General features: G+C 39.4%; 1 protein-coding gene across 1 annotated transcript; it reads right to left on the reverse strand.

The window, feature by feature from the left end:
• Positions 1-3,587: 3,587 nt before the first annotated feature.
• Positions 3,588-20,440, reverse strand: LOC145394699 (histone H4 transcription factor-like). The gene is made up of 12 exons (XM_080268479.1): positions 20,357-20,440; positions 19,265-19,458; positions 18,290-18,452; positions 17,602-17,756; positions 16,998-17,178; positions 15,983-16,135; positions 11,816-12,014; positions 9,053-9,182; positions 8,333-8,466; positions 6,302-6,530; positions 5,228-5,354; positions 3,588-3,632 (listed from the first exon to the last, which is right to left on the reverse strand). Exons 2-11 carry the CDS (start codon positions 19,448-19,450, stop codon positions 5,232-5,234), a joined length of 1,653 nt encoding a protein of 550 aa, XP_080124605.1. The 5' UTR covers positions 19,451-19,458; positions 20,357-20,440; the 3' UTR covers positions 3,588-3,632; positions 5,228-5,231.
• Positions 20,441-21,040: the final 600 nt, after the last annotated feature.

Below are 21,040 nucleotides of genomic sequence, written 5' to 3' on the forward strand. Positions count from 1 at the left end.
TCCCATCCTAACTTTTCATATAAATACATATTTTGTTCCACTACTTCTCTCTTGCTGCCAACCTCTGACCCTTATTACATCTCTCTGTTACTGTTCTGTTAACTTGAGTGCTGATTTTTACTTTTTTATTTCATTTTTTACCAATAATATGAGATTTACCTATGACATCCCTAATAAGCCTGTAAAATACAGTACCAAGTTTTATTTAATAACTGAACCATGTTATATATTTCTGATCATAGCACCAAGGTTGAGTGTGCCAAGTGCTGTAAATTTCTGTGGCTCTAAACTCCAGTGACATTTACCGTGTTCATCCTACCTCCAGACTAAAGTATTCAGTTTATGAGACATACTTTTAATGCTGTGGGTTACATAGTGGGTTCTCCCTGACTTGAATAACATTATCTAGCAGTACCCTGACTAAGCTGATTTCACAAACTCTTCCATTATTTGAGATCATTCTTAAGCTGGATAAAACTGTGTACTGTATATGAGGAATTTTAAAAACTAATTTCATTACAGCCAACAGGTTAAACCTTTAGTGCGGAGGGGTTTCCTTCAGCTGATTAACAGATGTTGGTAACCAACTGAAAATTTATATGTAAATTTATATATATATATATATATATATAAAGAGAATAAAATACCAGTATAGTACCTATGTGAGACCCCACCCCCTCACCACTTCTTTCTGATGATGTATGACAGTATGTATTCTATTATTAATATCACTAGATACTTTATTCAGCAATGGAAACTTTTTGAACTGGAGTAGTTAAATATAGCTTTCATTAACCTCTTTACTATAGGTCTTTATAAAAAAAAAAAAATAGCAACAACAAACTTCAAAAAGACATCACTGGAGAGAAGGGTTTATCTGAAACAGGCTTCAATATATAGAGTGTAATTTCAGGTCACTTTTTTCTTCATTAGTATACACAAGCTGATCTTGATTCATACAGTATACTGCACAATTTATCTACAGTAATTTACATTTTTTTTTTTTTTTTTTAATCCTACCTCACCCCATCTTAAGGTAGGAACAGAGGTCTGGATGATGATGTTGATGTTGATGATGATGATGATGATGATGATGATGATGATAATGATGATGATGATGATGATGATGATGATGATGATGATGATGATGATTGATGATGATGATGATAATAATGATGATGATGATGATGATCTTAACTGTCAAGGGAAAAATAATATATGCCGTTAAGTTTAATATTTACTCACTCTGTACTCATCATCATTATCATCCTCATCTGGACCTTCTTTCCCACCCTAGGGCAGGGTGAGGAGCAGCAATGTCCAGACAGCCCAAGTTTGCCCAATCCAATGGGCCATGCTTCCATTCACTCATTATTCAAGCCCCCGGAATCATGGCTCTACCTGATACGCCAAAACTTTCACCACATTCCATACAACGTGAATTGTATACAAGTATAAAAATAAGTAACTGTCATACCTACAAAATACTTCCTTACAGCATGAACTCCAATGTAAATTAACTCACAACTGAAACAACCTATTACTTCTGATTAACACCACAGCCAAATGAATACTGACTGACTTTAGACCAGATTTTGAAGACAGAATGACATAAAATCTGGTATTTTGTCCAGCATCATCACAATGGCAATAAGAGTAAACAAAATCTAAAGATGGCATATAAACAAAAGCATAACCGCCATTTTGCAACTTTTAATCCATTCAAGGTCCTGGAGAGGGATGCCTTTATGTAGTCGCATCAACATACTGTAACAAACTTTATGCTGCCTGGTTATACAGACGACCCTCCACTACTTCCCTCTCTCCTGAATGGAGGATGGTGGACTGTTGGAAAAGGGCAATGTCAACCTGCAGTCCACCAGGTTCATGTTACAGATGAACCTGGAGCTACAACTACTAACATCTTTGACCCATAGACATTTTCACATTATTCTTACCAGCTGCCTAATGATTTTATTCAACTTTGGAGAGACTTTTCAAACCATAGAGGCTGGATAAAGCCTAAATAAACCCCTTGAACACAAGAGACCTTTCCAAATTATAAGAAATTCATATGATAGCAGTATAAAAGAATTACAAATAATGTTACCTGAATTCTGAAAGTTACAGCAAGGGTGAATCAAGTCATTATATAGCAGGTTCCTGCTATGTCAGTTACATTCTGAATCATAGGATGAAGACTTCCAAGAGATTTTCCTATTTCAATAGCTCCAATGTTTATTCTTTTATGCAACTCCATAAGTTCTAGTCATACCTTAACAATTTTATTTTTGCAGCTGGCTGTTCTATTCTTTGGAGGAACATGTCACAGCAAAGCATTAAGTCTTCCACTTGATGATGCTTTTAAAAATATAACTCTTGCCATCACCACAGAATTCTACACAACTCTGAGGAATGCCTTGCTGTGATGTGGCTAGAAACGGTCTTAATTACCTCTTCCACACATTTTAACTCTTGCTGCCATCATACTCTTATGCTTTGGATAAATGTCTCAAGCATGAAGGAATTAACAGTGTACTGCACATGACTCACTTCCTCACAGTGCACAATGTAGTCACAGTATTTACAACAGCATCATTTCACATACTGGTAGTTTATGCTGATAAATGTACAACACAATACAAATATACATACAACTACAATAAGAAAAACTACAGTAAGAAATCAGTTAATTCTCAACTTCTGAATTACTAAAGTACTGCTGGAGACTTAATAGCTAAAAGGTGTTTAAGATCAGGGAAATTCTTTAATACAGAATGTACAATTTTACTTTACAATTTGTAGTCCTCATTACAAGTCTAGGATGTGTTCCAAAGCACAAAATTTTTCCACATATACTTTACCTGGTATCATACATTGGCTGAAACAGGCTGATCAGATTAATAAGCAACTGAAAAATAAGTCGCTATTTCTGCAACTTACTGTGGAGGAAAAAAAAAAAAGGCTTATAATGAGGACTTGCTAAATACCCTTAAAACCTTCAGATTAGAGTGTAGATACGGCTTTCACTGTATTACTACTTATTTTGTACTGTGTCTATGCATTTACACATAATCTAACATCTGTTTTTACTGTTATAAGGAAGGAAGAGAACTTTTAGGCTGCTATTTTCTAAGCTGAGTACAAGGTAAGGACTGCAGGTGAATTATATATGGAAAACAGTTAGGTTCACAAGGAGTATTTCTGGTTTTGCGTAAATGTGAGTTCTGAGGGAACATAACCTCCTCACATTGCATGGGTACAGAATACAGGCAATTCTGGTTATAAGTCAGGATTGTGTACTAAAATATCACATTTTTTTTTTTTTTTAATACACTGCGTATGTGTATTCAGGGCAACTGAAAAATGACAAGCACTCTTTCTGTATTTTATCGTGGTTAAAAGAAACAAAGGAAATGGGAGGGAAGGAGGGAGGGAAGGAGACTATGGTAGTAATAGCAAGGACTCCCTATATTGTACCATCACATATAGCTATCACTACATACTAAATACCCACTCACATTCAGAAGCAACTGCAAAATAAGGAAGCACTAGGTCCAGAGTATCACAGGGTCCATAAGGAGCTGCTGACTGTGATGTGTGGTACAATATGCATCATCGCCACTGGCAACCTGTCAAAAATACTATATACATTATGACTCATAATTTCAGTACACTCAATCAGTAAATCATCTTCAACCAGGTGATCAATGATTTAATGATAAGCATTGTTGGAGTTCATATTTTTCATTATCATCATCCATACCCCTTTTCCCATCTAAGGATGAGATGAGAAAGTAAATCATGATCCTGCATTTCACATGCAGTATAAAGGTCCTCTGTGCTGTATTGATATAAACAGCAGGCATACACAATACTGTACTTGTCTGACTGACTTATATCTCTAAGTGCTCCATTAACCCCTTCTCTTTGATGACATACTGGTATTTCACATTTTATCCTTGCTATCACCAGACAATTATGTTCAGCTTTGGAGAAATTTAACAGTCCGCAGGAGCTAGACATGGGTATAGCTCTAATCACTTCATTCAGTACAGTAGCTACTAGAAGTCTGTTCTAATCTGAATAAAATCATTTGATAGTAGCTAGAACAAATTAGAAAAATGTAACTGAATTAAAGGATCAAACAAGAAAAACTGGACCAGAAAATATGCAGTGGAGTTCTGAGCTAATGTGTACCCTAAACATTTCAATGACACATATACAAACTGTTTGGCTGCAGTCATGCAATACTGTACTTATGAAAATTAACTAGGAAATAGGACACATATTACCTACGTAATACTGGATTTCAAACATTTAAGAAAATGAGATGCATCATTAATATTCTCCCCCCTAAAAAAAATAATACATATAAATAAAATGTATGTGTAACATGCCAACATCTGTTATGCTTAAACACATTTAAAGACTATTACCGATAACCGAGAAAACCATGACGACACTCATCATCTCCATTGTCATCTACTCCTGTGTTGCCTCATGAGCAGCGTAGGAGCCTGGGGCTTGGCAAGTTGGTCCTGATATTTAAGATAAGAGTGACCAGCCTCACACATCCCTGAGTGGCATTACGTGAGCAATAAACCCCAACCACCCATTGGATATAAACTTACACAAGCTCATTCTGGTTGGAGTGCCTTAATTACCCACTAAACCACCAGGTGCCATAATTTGGTCATATGGTTACCACCCAGCATAGCAGATGGTGTCCGGGTGTACAGGAAACTATTTGGCCTGTCACAGAGTATACAGTCACCCATAGACAGAAGAGGAAAGAATGAAGGACAGAAAGACAGAAGTGGAAGGAGGGAAGGAAAGAAGGAAGAGAGGAATGGGCAGTCAACCAATAACAGCACTGCATCAAGTGTGTGGATGGTGAGTGCCCACACCTACCACTATGTTTATTATATTCCAATCCAGTCATGCATGGACAACAATTTTTTTTTTTTTTTTTGGGGGGGTGCAATAAGTCTCTTCCTTGTCTCACAAGCTGTAATACTGCTCAGTATCTTAAAGGACAGTTATTGCACAAGGTAATAAAAAATGTGCAAAAATTACCACTAGCATGTACTGTACAGCAATGGTATCTGTATAATGAAGAAAACTAAAAAGGTACTGTATTAATGCATTTGAAGTACCTCCACAAATATTCAGCACTACACATATGTACTGTTCAGTCTATACCAGATAATTCTGTACAACTTACTTTTCTAAAACTCTGATGGTAATATAATCTCCTGGGATATTTCACAAGAATCTGAGGTCTTGTGTTTGGAGTTGTGTTTGTGCCTCTTGCTGAGCAGCCGGCGGGGGTCCTGGTTCTCCCATGTGTCCTGAGAACAATAAAATGCCAGGGAATAAATATGAATGGAAACAGTGACAGTCGAATATATATACTACAGTGTCTATTAATTTGTCTATAACCAGCTGCACTAAACAAATAGTTGCTGATGCTGCTGCTGTTGTGGATTCAGGCTAACATCTGGGCTTGAACCTTGTAGACTGCAGACTGAAGTTGTCCTTTTTCTGCAGTCTGTTGAGGTGTTTTTTGTCTATGTTCATACTAGGTTGTATGTGTTATTTTTTGTCAGCCTGGCATGTTTTATATATTTTGGGACAATTTTTTGACATTTTCATTATCTGGAGACTGGCTGTCCATGTGGTAGCTATGTATCATAAACACTGTGTTATGTCATTTAGCTTGCAGCTGCAGAGTTATAGTAAAACCTACATTGCATCCAACATATCTCTGTGGTTGGTCTGCCAACATATGATGTTTTTGGCCACCTACAAACTGTGTTAGCCTCTACTATGTAGCTCTGCTGCCCCACTGGGTACATTACACTGTGTTTACTCACTTCACTCCCATTTTAATTATTTTCAATACTCTGTGGCTTATAGCATGTTAATGGTCAAGATAATTTCATCAGTAAGAGTCTGAACACTGTACACCCAAAGGGTTAGTCTCCAAACTTGGCTACATTATATTACACAGAGATTTGTGGCACCTCCAGTGCTGCTGGGAACTAGAGGCTATGGCTTGATAGAACATACTATAGTGGTTTAGAAAGAGGTATAAGCCAGTAACTCACAGCCCTGGCTCAAAATATTACTGACAGGGAAAAATTTTTTTGTCCAATAACTACCCATCAACTTACCACGAATGACTGCACTTGACTTGTAACTATTGCTCAGCTTATTTTAGTATGATTCTTTTCCGTAGTGTCATAGATGGTAAGAATCTTAAAACAGAAAAAAAAAACAGAGAACTATTTCTCACTTGCTGAGCAAATTCCTTTGGTGCTTGTGAGCTGGTAACTGATGATGGAGAAGAGGGCACAGAGGAGGGGATGGATGACAGATTGTCTTGGGTACAATCTACTCTCTCTCCCTCCCCTTCCCCCTCCTGGTACTCCCCTTCCCCTCCATCACCTGTGCCATGCGTGGATTCAATACTTTCATAGCGGACTGTTTGCAGGCGGTAGAAGCCATCTTCATCTTGCTTGTATCTGTTTGGGGAAATACTGTCTATTAAACCATCATTACCATCTGACTGTAACTGACCATAAAATAAATTTTATCAGTAACTACCAGATTTACTGACCACATTAAGTATACTGCTGTAACTAAATAAATAAAATGAAAAAGCTTCACTATTATAAAATTAATGGGCACGCTTAATAACATATTACAAAAAATATCAATACAGTATACTGTCATATAACCACTGGATACTCTAAATAAAAATGAAACCTATGGCAAAAAGATCTAGGTCAAGGATTCAATCCCTCTTGCTGCATGAAACTGATAAAATATATTCCCAATAAGTACAATCCTCCCCACGAAACACACACTCTTCTGTGTCAAAGTGTTACAAATCTGCACTGGATCATATATGTTGGGCAGCTGGGTCATAATCTCTACCTAAACTGCATCCATTGTACTGTAATCACACCTGTCGAAACCTTTACTAGAAAGACCACAGTAGCTGTTTTTCATCATCATCATCATCATCATCATCATCCGGACCTCCTTGGCCACCCAAGGGCAGGGTAAGAAGTAGCAATGTCCAGAAGCTGCAGAATGTGGTGAATGTTTTTGGCGTATCTGGTAGAGCCAGGATTCTCGGGGGCTTGAATAATAAGTAGCTATTTTTCTTCCTATAAAATCAATCTCTCAGGAGTTAGGTGTGCTTGTGTAAGAAATGCATCATTTCTGTAAGTTATAGCAGTAGCAACCCCAGGCTTGTCTGAATGTGAACCAGGTGGGCTGCAGGCCAAAGCTACCTTTCTTCTGCAATTCCCCATCCTCCTTTCAAGAGATAGGAAGCAGACTGAGGGACATTAGTATAAATGGGCACCTCATTCCTCATTTATATCAGTGCCATATCAAGGTGCCTTCTCTGCTACTACTATTACCACAGTACTACTATGATCTCCATAAGGGTCATTTGGCACCCTTTATTCACAGTTAACAGTATTTGCCTAAATACAACATATTCTATCTAAAATACAGCAAGTCATCATTATATTTCACCTTTTTTTACATTATTTTTCGCTATCAAGTCCCAGCAGTTCACAAAAAAATTCCACCCTTAAATTCCACTGCTACTTATAAATGTGCCTGATCCCTCAGTTACAACACCACATGTAGGGAACAAATTATATCTTGGAATGCAACCTTGACTTACAATGAGACTATATGTACCCATATCTTGCATGTCTGAACTGTGCAATGATCTGATATGGGTACAGTAAACTGCTCCTTGACTCACCAGAAACTTGCATTACTCTAATCAAATTTGCATCTCTCTTAAAATAAAAAAATGTCAGAACTAAAAAGCAAATTCAACCCCTTCTGTTCAATGATGTTTTAATTCTTGCAACCACCACATAATTTTCTTCAGATTAAAGCCAACCTTTCACAGTGAAAAAGTTACAAGGAATCTCTGTAAACTTTCTCATAACTATGGAACCTTCCTGATTCAATTATTGTTCAAGTAAAACAACTTTTCTTACCTAGATGAGAATTATTGTAGTAAAGGGTTGAAGTACATAACACCAAAATAATATTAATAAATCATGAAGTAAATAAAATTAGACCAAATACTTCCTGTAATAAAGTGCAAGGTAAATAAAGCTCTGATGATATGAAGACTTTTTGTAACAAAGGGATGAAGAATAAAAATCTAAGCAAATGTAGACATCTCATGATTATGGAGTGAAGTAATTAGATGAAAAATACCCCTAGTAGTAAAGAGCTGAAATAAATTAGATCATATAAAAAATGATGTTTTGCCTCTGCCACAAACCTGAAACGAGTATGGCCAACAGGGGAGAGGAAGTTGTGTTCTTTGACTAGGTGCTTTGTAAGGCCACCTCCAGAACTGAACTTGGCATCACATATGTGGCACATGTAGTGGTACTTGCTTAGCCCACTGTGTTCCTGCAATATATTTCAAACAATTCAGTTTGATGACAGAATCTGCTAAATACTATATACATTATGTGTTCAAAAGCACTTCATTCAGTTATTCAATGATGTGTGCAGTGCATAATCTGGCAATATTCCAAACATTCAATTCTACGCTATCCAAACTACCATCATATACCCTTTTCTTTTCTTTCTTTTCTTTTTTAACTAACCTAATACCCTCTTTGATATACCAGCTTCCATTCACTGTGTTTACATACTTATTAATTTGGTCACTCATCTCCCATTTAATAGTGCTTTGACTTTTTTGCCCTTCAAACACAAACTCTGCATTTTATTTAATTCTGTAGTACAGAAACAGGATATAGGTTTCCTAGGTTCATACTTAAAGGCAATCCCTGTTGTAAGCAAGGGATGAATACTAAAATACCACAACTTAATTTAACAACAACTGCGTCTGTAAAATGGGGGAGACTGCCAATGCAGCTTCACGTGCAATAATGAATCATTAATGGGTGCACTTTTTCCTAATTTACTCAGGACTTATTATTTAAAAAAAAAAATGTACTTTGTCCCTCACCTTGGTTCTGGCTTTTACCTTTCTGATGTGCCTATTGAGGGTTGAGCTTGAGCGACATTTATACTGACACAACTGGAAGGGACACTGATATGCTGGCTCCTCTGAATGGCTGGTTAAATGCCGGCTCAAGTCAGTGATTGATGTGAACCTGAAAAAGTCAACAAAAGTCATTGTGTTACTGTACATTTTTATGATACCGGTGTAAGAAAAAGGTTAGTTACTGGGACTATGACCATAGAGATTTCTTCCAGCAGAGAACTTCAAAGACAATTTATTTATCATCTTTTTGTACAATAACTCAAAGCAATCACTTAATTTCTTTAGTAGGATGATAGCTCCCTATACTCTTGCTGTAACTTAGTGTTTATATCCAGCTTCAGGATCATTTCTCATAAAGAAGGGTTTAAAAACAATCTCCATATTTCCAATCATCATCACAATCATCATCTCAATGTAAGTGATGGTGTGAGCACAACTGTACAACTATCAAAGAGCATTCCTGAGGAAGTGGGTCACACAATAATTCAAACACATTCAAGTCTTTGGAAACCTGGTTCCACTGGAGAAGCAAAGCCTTTAGCAAACAGTTATCAACTGTCTATTTTTCTTTACAGACGAACTTCACATTCAGCCATCAGATACTGAATTGACTAACCAAGTTAAAGAAAGGGTGTCAACCCTAGTCATATACACCTCCATACATACGTTATCCACATATTTTCTTACCCCATCCAAATAGGCTACTTAAGAGAGAAATACCACACCTTCACACAACCTTCTTTAAAATATTGCACCAGTACTCATATTGCTGTATGGGTGTAAGATTCTGCTATAGTACGCCATGTCTGAGAGAAGTCTTGGGCTACAGGAGAGCATTCAGCACTGTGCGACAGTTCAATTCCAAGAGGTGACCAGCAGTTTTTCAATCAAATAAGTGCTACCAGAGACACAGGGTGATTACCTACAGCTCAAATAGTCTGGACTATAGAATCCTGGCCTCCAACCCTCTAATGTTTTCATCTCATCAGGGCACCCTGAGGAGTAATAAAGGATGGGTGGTTACTGCTTTATGAATGTGAAAAATTATAAAAGGACTCGAAACAGACAGTTAAAGGGATGTGTAGAGGTTGTACACACTGAAATGAAGAAGATATACAAAAGCTCATGAAGGATTCAGATTTGGTCTTCTGATTAACCGCTACACACCAGTTGACGTGTACAGCCGTCACGATTTTGGGAGCGGAGCAACGCCGGTTGACGTGTAAAGCCGCAAGCATCTTCCCGCCAACCTTTGAACTTTAACCCATCACATCCGGGGGTTGTTTTCACCACCCAAACCACCAGCATGCGCTTTTCTTAAAAATCACCATTATTCAAACCATAATTTCTCAGTTAAACCTATAATATAAAATTATAGTATATTATGCTATTATAATGATGCAATAATCATAATAATAATACAATAACAATAATACAGTACTACAAAACACTAGATCATGTATACATGTCACCCAGATGTCCCCAGGTCGTCGTGCATACATGCCACCCGGATGGGAGGGGTTAACTTATCGTTACTCATCAACGGAACCACCAGGTGACGTGAGGATACTTTCATTTGAAAGAGGAAGAGTTGGTGAGTCCTATGTATCTTTAATTTTTTCTTTAGCTGTTATAATTTGGCAGATATTAGGGTCTGAAGTAGGGGTATTTTTTCCAAAATCACAGAAATCCCCCATAGGGAGGCGCGTGCGACATTGGAAAACCCCCAGCATGTAGGGGTTAAAGAGAAGACGAGGTGCACTTAGATGATAGGTTAGACTGCAGTACTGTACCAGTAACACATAAATGCAGATAGTGCAGCGAAAAAGGCAATAGTGAGTTGGATGGACTGACATGCCATATCAGCTAGTGAGAAAGTGAAGTAGTGGAACGGAAGGTGATGAAGACACAAAATGGACAAATCCTGGCATCCCATTTTTTTTTTTTAACTTAGATGTTAACTGAACATGGCAATTCTATTTGACAGGTGTATGTAAGATGCATCTATAGAGAAATATACAAAAGATGATGGACAAAGGATTCTTGAGGATCTAATTAAATGACTGGTTCATTTTCATCTTTCACATCACAAAAATTTACTATTATTATTATTATTATTATTACTATTATGTCTGGACACTGCTACTCCTCACCCTGCCCTAGGGTGGGAAAGGAGGTCTGGATGATGATGATGATGATTTTTATTATTATTATCATTATTATTATTAGCACCATCCACTCACTCTATGTAGTGCTGCTCTTTCGTGGCTGCCCTTTCCTCTCTTCCTTCCTCTTATGTCCTTGTTTCTTTCTTTCTTTCTTTCCTCTTCCTTCTGTCTATGAGCAACTCTACACTGAGTGACATGCCAAATGGTTTCATGTACACCAGAAAACCATTTACTGCGCTGGATGGTAACCATAATACTAAACTATGGCACCTGGTGATTCAGTGGGTAATTAAGGAGCTCCAGCTGGACTGGGCCTGTGGTGGTTTATATCCAAGGGGTGGTTGGGGTTTATTGCTCATGTAATGCCACTCATGGAGAGTGAAACTGGTCACTCTCATCTTAAATGTCAGGACTAACTTGCCTAGCCCCGGGCTCCTACGTTCCTCATGGGGCGAAATAGGATTGGATGATGGATGGATGGATAGACAGCTCACACACTGGTGTCAGTAACAGCTGCATACAAAACATAATACAGCAGCTCTCACAGTGGCATACCAAACATAATTCAACTCACCCACGGCCACACTGGGGACACTTATGAGGGCGGTGTGAAGAGTGGCGGTATCGGATGTGGGCAGCCAGGGTGGACTTGTTAGGGACAGTCATGTCACACTGGTTGCACTTGTAATGGTTTATGTGGTGGCGCACATGGTCTCGAAGCAGACGCTCATTGGCATACCGTCGTGAGCAATGCGAACATTGGAACTGTTGGGCTGTAGGAGGTAAGAAAATATCTGCGTGTAAAATATTTCTAGAAATATCAATATTGGCATTCATATACCCTTCACCAACACCATCCTAACTCTATAATGGGTGAGAAAGGTCCAAAAATATAGAAACAAAACACAACAGCATTGAACATTCCCAAGAGCATCCAATGAAAAAGGTCATATAACTACCAGCATTCCTTACCATAAAAGTTTTCAAAATTCTTGGCTCTACCCAACAGACATACATCTTCCACACTATATACAGTACTTACCTTCATTAGGTTGCTCTTACAGTGTCTGTGGGACAAAGGCCATTGACTGTCAAGTAAAAAAACATAATTCATAGGACACTTTCTCACATCCATACACCATATTAATGCTGCCCTAAAAACAAACCCTTATGCAGTCTTCTTGCCGCCTTTACACACACTTTTCTATTTCATATCGAGGCACTCATTATACAGGACATTTTTCTTCCTTCTGCCACTCTACTCTCCACCTCCTGTGACATTTATACCATATTATTCTTTTTTACCAGTGCTGCACAGTAGTAAATTTTCAAAAAAATGATATCTCTCACCATTTACCAACACAAACTGTGCTAGTGTGTGGTTATTTAGAAGCTATGTAATTGTATGGCAATGGAAATGGACTTCAGCCTGGATGTCTTCTGTTTCAGTCTGACTATTGTTAAACATACATACAAGGCATTCCACACTATACAGTACTCGTCAGAAGTATTCAGCGTTGTCCGCCGGGCGCGCAACACTTATGGCCCAAAAAGAATCACTCATTTTTGGGTGTAAGAATTGAGCCACAAGTTTGAGCTCCGAGCATGACGTCATGGTAGCCTGAGGCCTTCCGACACGCTGGTTGGTTCCCGCCTCAGTCGCCCACGGGCTGCCTGAGAGAGAGGAACTCCGCCAAGTGTCCCTCTCAAATTGCGCCATTTTTTACCGAGTGTCCCGCAGTGTTTTGGCCTTTAAAACTTTGTTATGGCACCTACCCGTGAACTATCGAGTGAAATCATATCCCAGATCATTGCTCTAAAGGAGGCAGGCCACCAGACAAAGGAAATTAGTGAATTGGTTGGTGTGGCACGATCGACAGTGCGTCGTTGGTGTGCGCGGTTTCGGGAGGAAAACAGTGGTGAAGTTCCCACAAAGAAACCGAGGTCTGGTAGGCCTAGGAAAACTTCCCCAAGGTCTGTTAATGTTTTAAAACGTGCAGTGGAGTTTAATCCTCGTGTGAGTGCAAGGAAAATTAAGGAGAGCAACCCAGAAGTGTTTGGTGAGGTGTCAGTGAGAACAGTGTCTCGTAGGGTGCATGAGCTTGGTTACACAAGTCACAGGCCTGTAAAAAAGCCTCTTCTCTCTAGCAGCCAGAGAATTCGTAGGCTTGCCTTTGCTAATAAATATCTAAACTGGGGTGAGGAGCAATGGTTGTCAGTGTTGTGGTCTGATGAGGCAACGTTTAGTGTTACCTGTAACAGAGGAGCACGCAAAGGTAGTGACCCACTTGACCCACGGTATGTAGAAAGCACAGTTAAACATCCTGATTCACTCATGGTATGGGGTTGTTTCTCAGGGAAGGGTTTGGGGAAGCTTGTTGTACTTCCCAAGAACCTCAGAGTGAATCAGGATGTTTACCTGGAGCTTCTGTGTGATCATTTACCAGACTCCTTCGAGCTAACAGGTGCACGAGTGTTTCAGCAGGACGGTGCACCTGCTCACAAGGCCAAATCGGTCACCAATTGGCTTCGTGACTGTGAGGTATCATTCATGACAGACTGGCCAGGAAATAGCCCAGACCTCAACCCGATTGAAAACCTCTGGTACCTCGTAAAGAAGAGTCTCCAAGGGAAGGACGTGAGCTCTCTGCCTAAGCTGGAAGCCGCCATTCGTGACTCCTGGGACAAAATACCGCTCCAGCACCTCAGGAGCCTCGCCCTTTCACTTCCAAGACATCTCAGGTCCGTGAAGAAACGTAAAGGCTACCCTACGAAGCTCTAAAGGTAAATAAAATGTATTATTTATATGTTTTTTCAATGTTGAAAGGTTTGTTTCTCAGGAGGGATGCAGGGCGCTCCATACTTCTGACGAGCACTGTACAATACCCCTACATGCAATACCATGCCTTAGCGACGTAAAAAAATTAACACCCTTCCCTGCCTATCAATGGCCAGTCCCTGGTTATCCGATGGGTTGTTTTGAATCGCGCACACCAGGCAGGCAGCTGTGCCCCGCAAGATGGCCGACTTTGCTTATATGCGTATTTCGGATTGCGAATTGCTCCAGAGGCACACCCATTGCTGTCGTCTTGTGACATGGGGTCCCACACTCACCATCGTTCTTTCTCCTAGTGTCAGTTGTCAAGTGAACACCTCCCTAACACTTGCCTGTGCTACATCATGTTAAATCACCAAGTTGCATTGCAACGTATCACTGTTGATCGTAACCGCATTCCTGCAGTGCTAATATCACTGGAGTGTGATTTACTGTTATTTTGAGTGATTTATTGTGTTATTTTTTTGGCTAAATAAGGTGATCATCTCTGATGAGGGTGCTGCTAGTGGTGCTAAGTGAGGTTCAAAGTGTGCATCTGAAGGAGCCGGTGGTGATGAGATGGCTAAGAGGCAACATAAAAGCGTATCCATGGAAATGAAGTTGGATATTCTGAGGCATCATGATCAAGACCAGGGCACTTGTGCTATCGCCTTTACGGTACCCTCCACCTTAGATTTTACTGTTGGGTTTAGGTTAGTTATACACTGCTTCTAGGCTTAGTTTAGCTAGTTTTAGAGCTACCTGGGGGTTTAGGTAAGCTAGCAACTTGTTTTTGGAATCACTTGGGTGGGTTTTGGACTTAGTTGGGGAGGGGAATCCCAAACGCATCCCTATAGCTACTATCTAACATCCCCATTTAACAATACCCCGACTCAATGATGGGTTTTCCCAAACATATCTTATCGTTACAACAGGGTCGGGCTGTATTTAGCTTTATGAGGCTGCCTTAAGATAAAGGGGTGACAAACAATCATCATCTATCCTCTCACCAATATATATCCATCCATCCATCCATCATCTACTCCTACGTTGCCCCAGGAGGAGCGTAGGAGCCCGGGGCTAGGAAAGTTGGTCCTGGCATTTAAGATGAGAGTGACCAGCCTCACTCATCCCTGAGTGGCATTACAGGAACAATAAACCCCAACCACCCCTTGGATATAAACCTTCACCGGCTCAATCCGACTGGAGCACCTTTATAAACCACTAAACCACCAGGAGCCAAAATTTGGTTACATGGTTACCACCCAGCATAGTAAATGGTTTCCTGGTGTACAGGAAACCATCTGGCTTGTCACTCAGTGTAGAGTCACCCACAGGCAAATGGAAGAGGAAAGAATGAAGGAAAGAAAGACACAAGAGAGAGTGTAAAGTCACCCGCAGGCAGAAGAAAAAGGAAAAAATGAAGGGAAGAAAGACAGAAGAGGATGGATGGAAAGAAGGATGGAGGAGAGGAAAGGGCAGACACCCGAGAGCAGCACTACATCAAGTGAGTGGATGGTGAGTGCCTCCACCTACCACTATTTATTCTCTTCTTTTCTGGCTGCCTGGTAGTCTAGTGGCAGAATTACACTACTTAGAGTGCTGGCCTTGCCTGTATCATAGCTTCAGATCTCCCAGAGCTTATTGAGGCTATTCAATCACGCAATTTGGTCATTCTACTGATCTTTAAGGTCGTGCATTAGCTACAGCAGCCTTGGTTCAGAACATTATTACTTGCAGGAAATAATACAGAACTGGTGGTAACAGTTTCTGTTCTTTTCTCACTACTCAGATGACTGCATTAAGACTAACAGAGACCCTTCTGGATGTAAGGATTAAGCAAGATACATTCTGTCTTATCTTCCATATAAAAATACATTAAAAGACTTACTGAACAAAAACACTAACTCTCTCATTAAAACTCACAGTCAAGGGGAATTTGTCTGACACAGTGGTCGATGAACTTGGTATTAGAAGCATAAATACCACCACAGTTTGGACACCCCACCAGCTTCTCCTGTGTGTGGCTTCTTGTGTGGTCCCCAAGGCGCACTTTCTGAGTGAAAGTTGATGTGCACCCTGCAATACAAACACTATCATTATCATCATCCCACTCTGCCCAGTGCAACATATATAGAGGAATCAGAAACAAGAAAAGGATAATTGAAATACTGTATAGAAGTTAATATCACAAACAATGACATGGGCCATACAATTGCATCTTTATGTCTTTTCTATCACTACTTCAATGGTCACTGCTCCTCTGAACTGACTGCTTGCATCCCTCCACCTCTACGACGGGAGCGTAGCACCCGTCTAGCAGCAAACTCTCATCCCTTTTCTGTCCAACTCTCTAATGCAAGAGTAAACCGTTACTCCCAGTCCTTCATTTATGCAACAGGTCAACTCTGAAACTGTCTCCCTCTGTCTGTGTTTCCTGCTAGCTATAATCTCCAGTCTTTCAAAAGCAGTGTGTCCAGGCATCTCAAAATGATCGGATCTTGAATTTGGCTCTCTCTTGTATTTTGTCTTTCTCTTGGAAGGAACAGTATTGCAGGCTTGTGGCCTTTGGTTCCTTCTTCCTAGCATAGAAAAAAACAAAACATGAATTCACTCATCAGTGAGTTATATCATCTGGTGGATGCAAGACTGATATATAAAAACAATACTGTAGTGAAGAAGTTAATCCCTCCCACAATACCATCTACACTAAACATGCAGTGTCAAATTAATCGCTGTTGTAGAATTAATACTAAATTCTCATCACCACCATTATCATCCTAACTTCTTCCCACCTAAGGATGGACTATGGTCTGGTAAAAAATAAACATATAAATACATAAATAAATAATTATTCCTCCATTCCAAGAGCACTACATACAGATAATGCTACAAATTTCACTAATGGAATATATTTTTACTTTTCCAAGGTATATCTCACCTTCCCAACCACAACGGAAGAGGCTGGGATCTCCGGTAGGGTCAGTGCTTCTTACGTGGTTCTGAACATGCCAGTAGAAATCCTGTGCAGAGGGAAATTGGACACTACAATCTTCCCACATGCACTGGAATGGCTCAGGGATCTCTGGTATCATGTTGCGCCCAGAGGAATCCAGGATGCACTGGTCAAAACATATTAAGAAAGAATCACAATACTGATACAATACAGTCTTCCTCAGCTATCAAAAATAATTACGATAACATTAATATCTACTACTGTATATTATATAACAATGAACTACAGCACTTACATCTAAATTTAAAAATAATGCTGTAGTATTCTTCATCCAACTATTAAACCTGGTCCTCCTTCCCCCCAGTGGGGAGATAGGATCCAGAAAAAACTAAAATACAACTACCACAGTGTTAAAATTATGGTATATTTCTAAATGACAACAATAAGAAGCACACAACAAGAATATGAGAATGAAGGATACAGTACACATGTTGGTAGGTGACTGTCGGTGAAATTTTGCACACAAGTACAATATAAATTTTAGCCTACACAAATCATGTTGTCGCACAAAAATGTCAAATTATGATACCATCTCTTGGGATTCCTCCATGAGCAGGCTGCCAATGCTCTTGGTCTTGGTGTGGAAGGCATGAAAGAAGACATGACGGTCAAGTTCATCCTTTGTGCTACACAAGTATCCACACTCACGCCAATAACACAGGTAACCATCACCAGAGGGTGGACCTGGAGAGAAAGGAATTTCATTGTTCTGTGGTCCAACAACCAGAGGGTACTTACTGTTGCAATTACATGTACTTAACCCCTTCACTACTAGCACTCAAAGGGAGAGAGTCCTAGATTCCTTAGCACAGACAGAGAGCCCTCTCAATGTCAGGAGAGGCAACAGCTCCCTGAACTTCCTCCAACAACTCCTCACCCTAGCCACAAAGCTAGTTCCTGCTCTATCTCCCTTCAATCTGAAGATGCATTTTTTATTATTTTCTTCCTACAGTACTACCACCAGATAATTTTATCCAGTTTAGACGATATATATCTATATATATAAAATCTTCACAAACTTATTCACTATTGGAGATCCTTCCTACATTAAATACAACTGCTCAGTAGTGATCTGAGTATTTTAAAAAATACGTCATCAGGCTGACAGATTTAACTCAAAACTTAAGGGTCATTCCTACGTTCAATAATAACACATGGTAGTGGTATGTATACACTGGAAACTTTATTGGACTGCAGGGGTTAAATGTGGTGCATACTGTCAGCTTCGGCAGCTAGATGGTCAGCAGTGTGTAGGATGAAGCGCTCCATCTTGTTAAAGACAGATGTGCACATGTTCCACTCACACGCCAGAGAGATCTGCTTCAGTCGTGTTGCTATTGTCACTTTCTTCCTCTTGTTCACCTTCTCTGTCCCTGATGACTGATGGGTAGAAGAGTCTGTGTTATTCCTCATAGACTGCTTCCCCTGACACATATCACAAGTAAATTAACTGACATTTGTTTATTTATCAGTGCCATTATTCCTTCATTTTTACATACAGTATACAGTACAGTGCTGCCCACTTGATGACCACAGAAAATTCACCATGATTTTCGATATCCAATGATGTTCATTATGGAAGAAACTACAGTACATAAGAATTTTCATACGGTAAGAAAAAACCCTACAACTATGAAGAGCTGCTTGTGCAGAAAATATCCAAAACCTACAGCCCTGAACACGCAGGCAAGAGCTATTACCCTTGGCTTAAAAAATGCTCAGCAAAGACGTCTTAATCCTTCAGCCGTGAAACGCTACCATATCTTCGTATTTTATTCCAGATAATATCAGGAAATACCATTCAATTCAAAGAAACTCACTGGGCAAAATTTCAAGAACTCTGCATTCTATTCCAGTTAACAAGAAGTGGTTCTATTCAGCAGAAAGAAATCCATCACATACAAAGGATTAAGGTCCAGTACTCATGGGGATGGAGAATAAATGACTGACTAGAAAAATGCATGTGTGAGTGAGGTGGAAGGAGAGGAGGAGGGGGGGTAGTAAAATAAGAATGAGATGAAGGGATGGGGCACAGAGACATATGAGACAGAGGGGTGTAAGTATGAGGGAAAGCAGCCAACTGGCAAAGGACAGGGCAATATGGAGGCAATTTGCTTGTGTTTATGGGACTGAGGGATCTGGCAATGGATCGAGAGACCCATAAACACAGCAAAATGATTCCTTGTACACACCACTGAGCTTGCTCCTGGATCAAGTCCTTGGTTTTCCACTGCTTCCTCCTCTTGCCTTGTGCTGTGTACAGAACTTTGAAGAGTGGTGAGGCTGGGACTGTGCTCGTGCTGCTCGCCACCTGCATCACTTGGCCCACTCTCATACGAATTCTCAGTCAATTCTTGTGCTTTTCTTTTGCGTGTCATGGTGAAATCTGTAGGATACTGATGACTGTCAGAGTGTTATAGAAAGAAAAAGTCTTTGTACAGTGATATCTACCTTTAGAACAACTCCTAAATATCAATGTGATTAGGGACTATAAAAAAAAAATAAAAAAAAAAAAAGGCAATTTTTTCAGCAGGAAAAGGTAATTTACCACCATGACTATATTCAAGGTGGTAAATTACCTTTTCCTGCAGAAAAACTTCCACTGTTTTTATCATCACATTCCTTAAGGCTTACCTACGATTCTCTGTCTCACTCAACGTACTCAAAGGCGGTTTTCACTTCCCAACTGGATGCAAGGTTGGGCTAGGCTTGGTTAGGTAAGGTTAGATTATAATTATTAGGTCAGTTAAACTATGTTAGGTTAGGTTTTTGTTAACACTTACTTCAGGACAGACCTTCTGTCATTATCCTGATAAATCACCTAGCTGACATAGCGTAACGTAGCTAAAAACAACAGGAAAACAGATTTTGCATGACATTTATTTACGGGACCACCCCAGAAATAATCAGAAAAATATATCAGACTAATAGGATGAACTGATTTGGAACGGTGCTTCTACTGCTTCAAATGAAGTGTACCTTTACCAACGTTTTTAAAAACTAAATAAAATAAAAACCTACATATGCTATAACACAGACTCCTGTCAACACTTCATTCCAATGGGAAATTTAGAAATGACTCCTCGTATTTTAATTGCTGAATTATGCATTTAACCTTTTTGCCTCATCATACCCTGAAAAAGGCCAATATGTACACGTACAGAGTCTGGGATTTATAAAGCATTATAAATCAACACAGGGCCCTAAATAACCACCTTAACCTCTACGGTAGTCGACTACTACTAAATAACCACAAGTAGGAATATTAATATCAAAAGTCCTACCTACAGAAGTACTGCTAATTACGTACAGAGAGTCCTCAGAAGTTGAAGAATTATCTGTATAAATATAAATGTATATATTCAAAGCTTTGCTTCTGCTGATGTTACTGCACCGCCAACAACTTTAGGTTACGAAGTCGAATCTCGGTTTTGGGATGATAAAAACATCAGCGTCACCTATTATACATTAGTCCAAAATCCATAATTATTTCATATTTCGAGGAAATTATTTTACAATGCCTTTCATCATTGACTGTAGGGTAATGACATATAGATTGTATTAACTTTTCACACCAAAACCTAGATCTTAAAAAGAGTGTGTCTTTCACTGAGATTGCATTTCCTTGTATCATAGGTCTGCTATATACAGTACTTCTCATCGACCTCTCTTGCATTTAAAATGTAATAAAAATAAACATTTATCTGGAAGATGACAAAAATTTCTCATTCCACAGCAAAAAAAAAAAAAAAAAAAAAAAAAAAAAAATCATTCTGAGATGCATGGAATTCCTGCATACGAGTATGTCGGCCCGTTTGAAGACCTGAGGAGAGAAATGGGGTATCCTTGTATCGTTTTTAGATGTGGCTGGAGGCAAAATGTTGAAAATAATTCATTAGTGCTCAAAGGGTTCCCCTGTAAGCTGTGTGACCGATAGGCGCCATCTGCCGAAATCTATTGGTTTTTCT

Source organism: Coenobita brevimanus, chromosome 28, assembly GCF_032717465.1.
Source record: "Coenobita brevimanus isolate Jiangsu-jjx chromosome 28, ASM3271746v2, whole genome shotgun sequence".
NCBI classification, from domain to species: Eukaryota; Metazoa; Arthropoda; class Malacostraca; order Decapoda; family Coenobitidae; genus Coenobita; species Coenobita brevimanus.

What these genes read in the sequence shown, in the direction of transcription:
- LOC145394699 (XM_080268479.1), bottom strand. Translation starts at nt 19,450, where the DNA reads ATGACACGCAAAAGAAAAGCACAAGAATTGACTGAGAATTCGTATGAG. An exon ending in ATCCAGGAGCAAGCTCAGTG is followed by an intron (nt 18,453 to 19,264) that starts GTGTGTACAAGG and finishes TCTACCCATCAG; the next exon opens with TCATCAGGGACAGAGAAGGT. An exon ending in TCAATAGGCACATCAGAAAG is followed by an intron (nt 8,467 to 9,052) that starts GTAAAAGCCAGA and finishes AATATATTGCAG; the next exon opens with GAACACAGTGGGCTAAGCAA.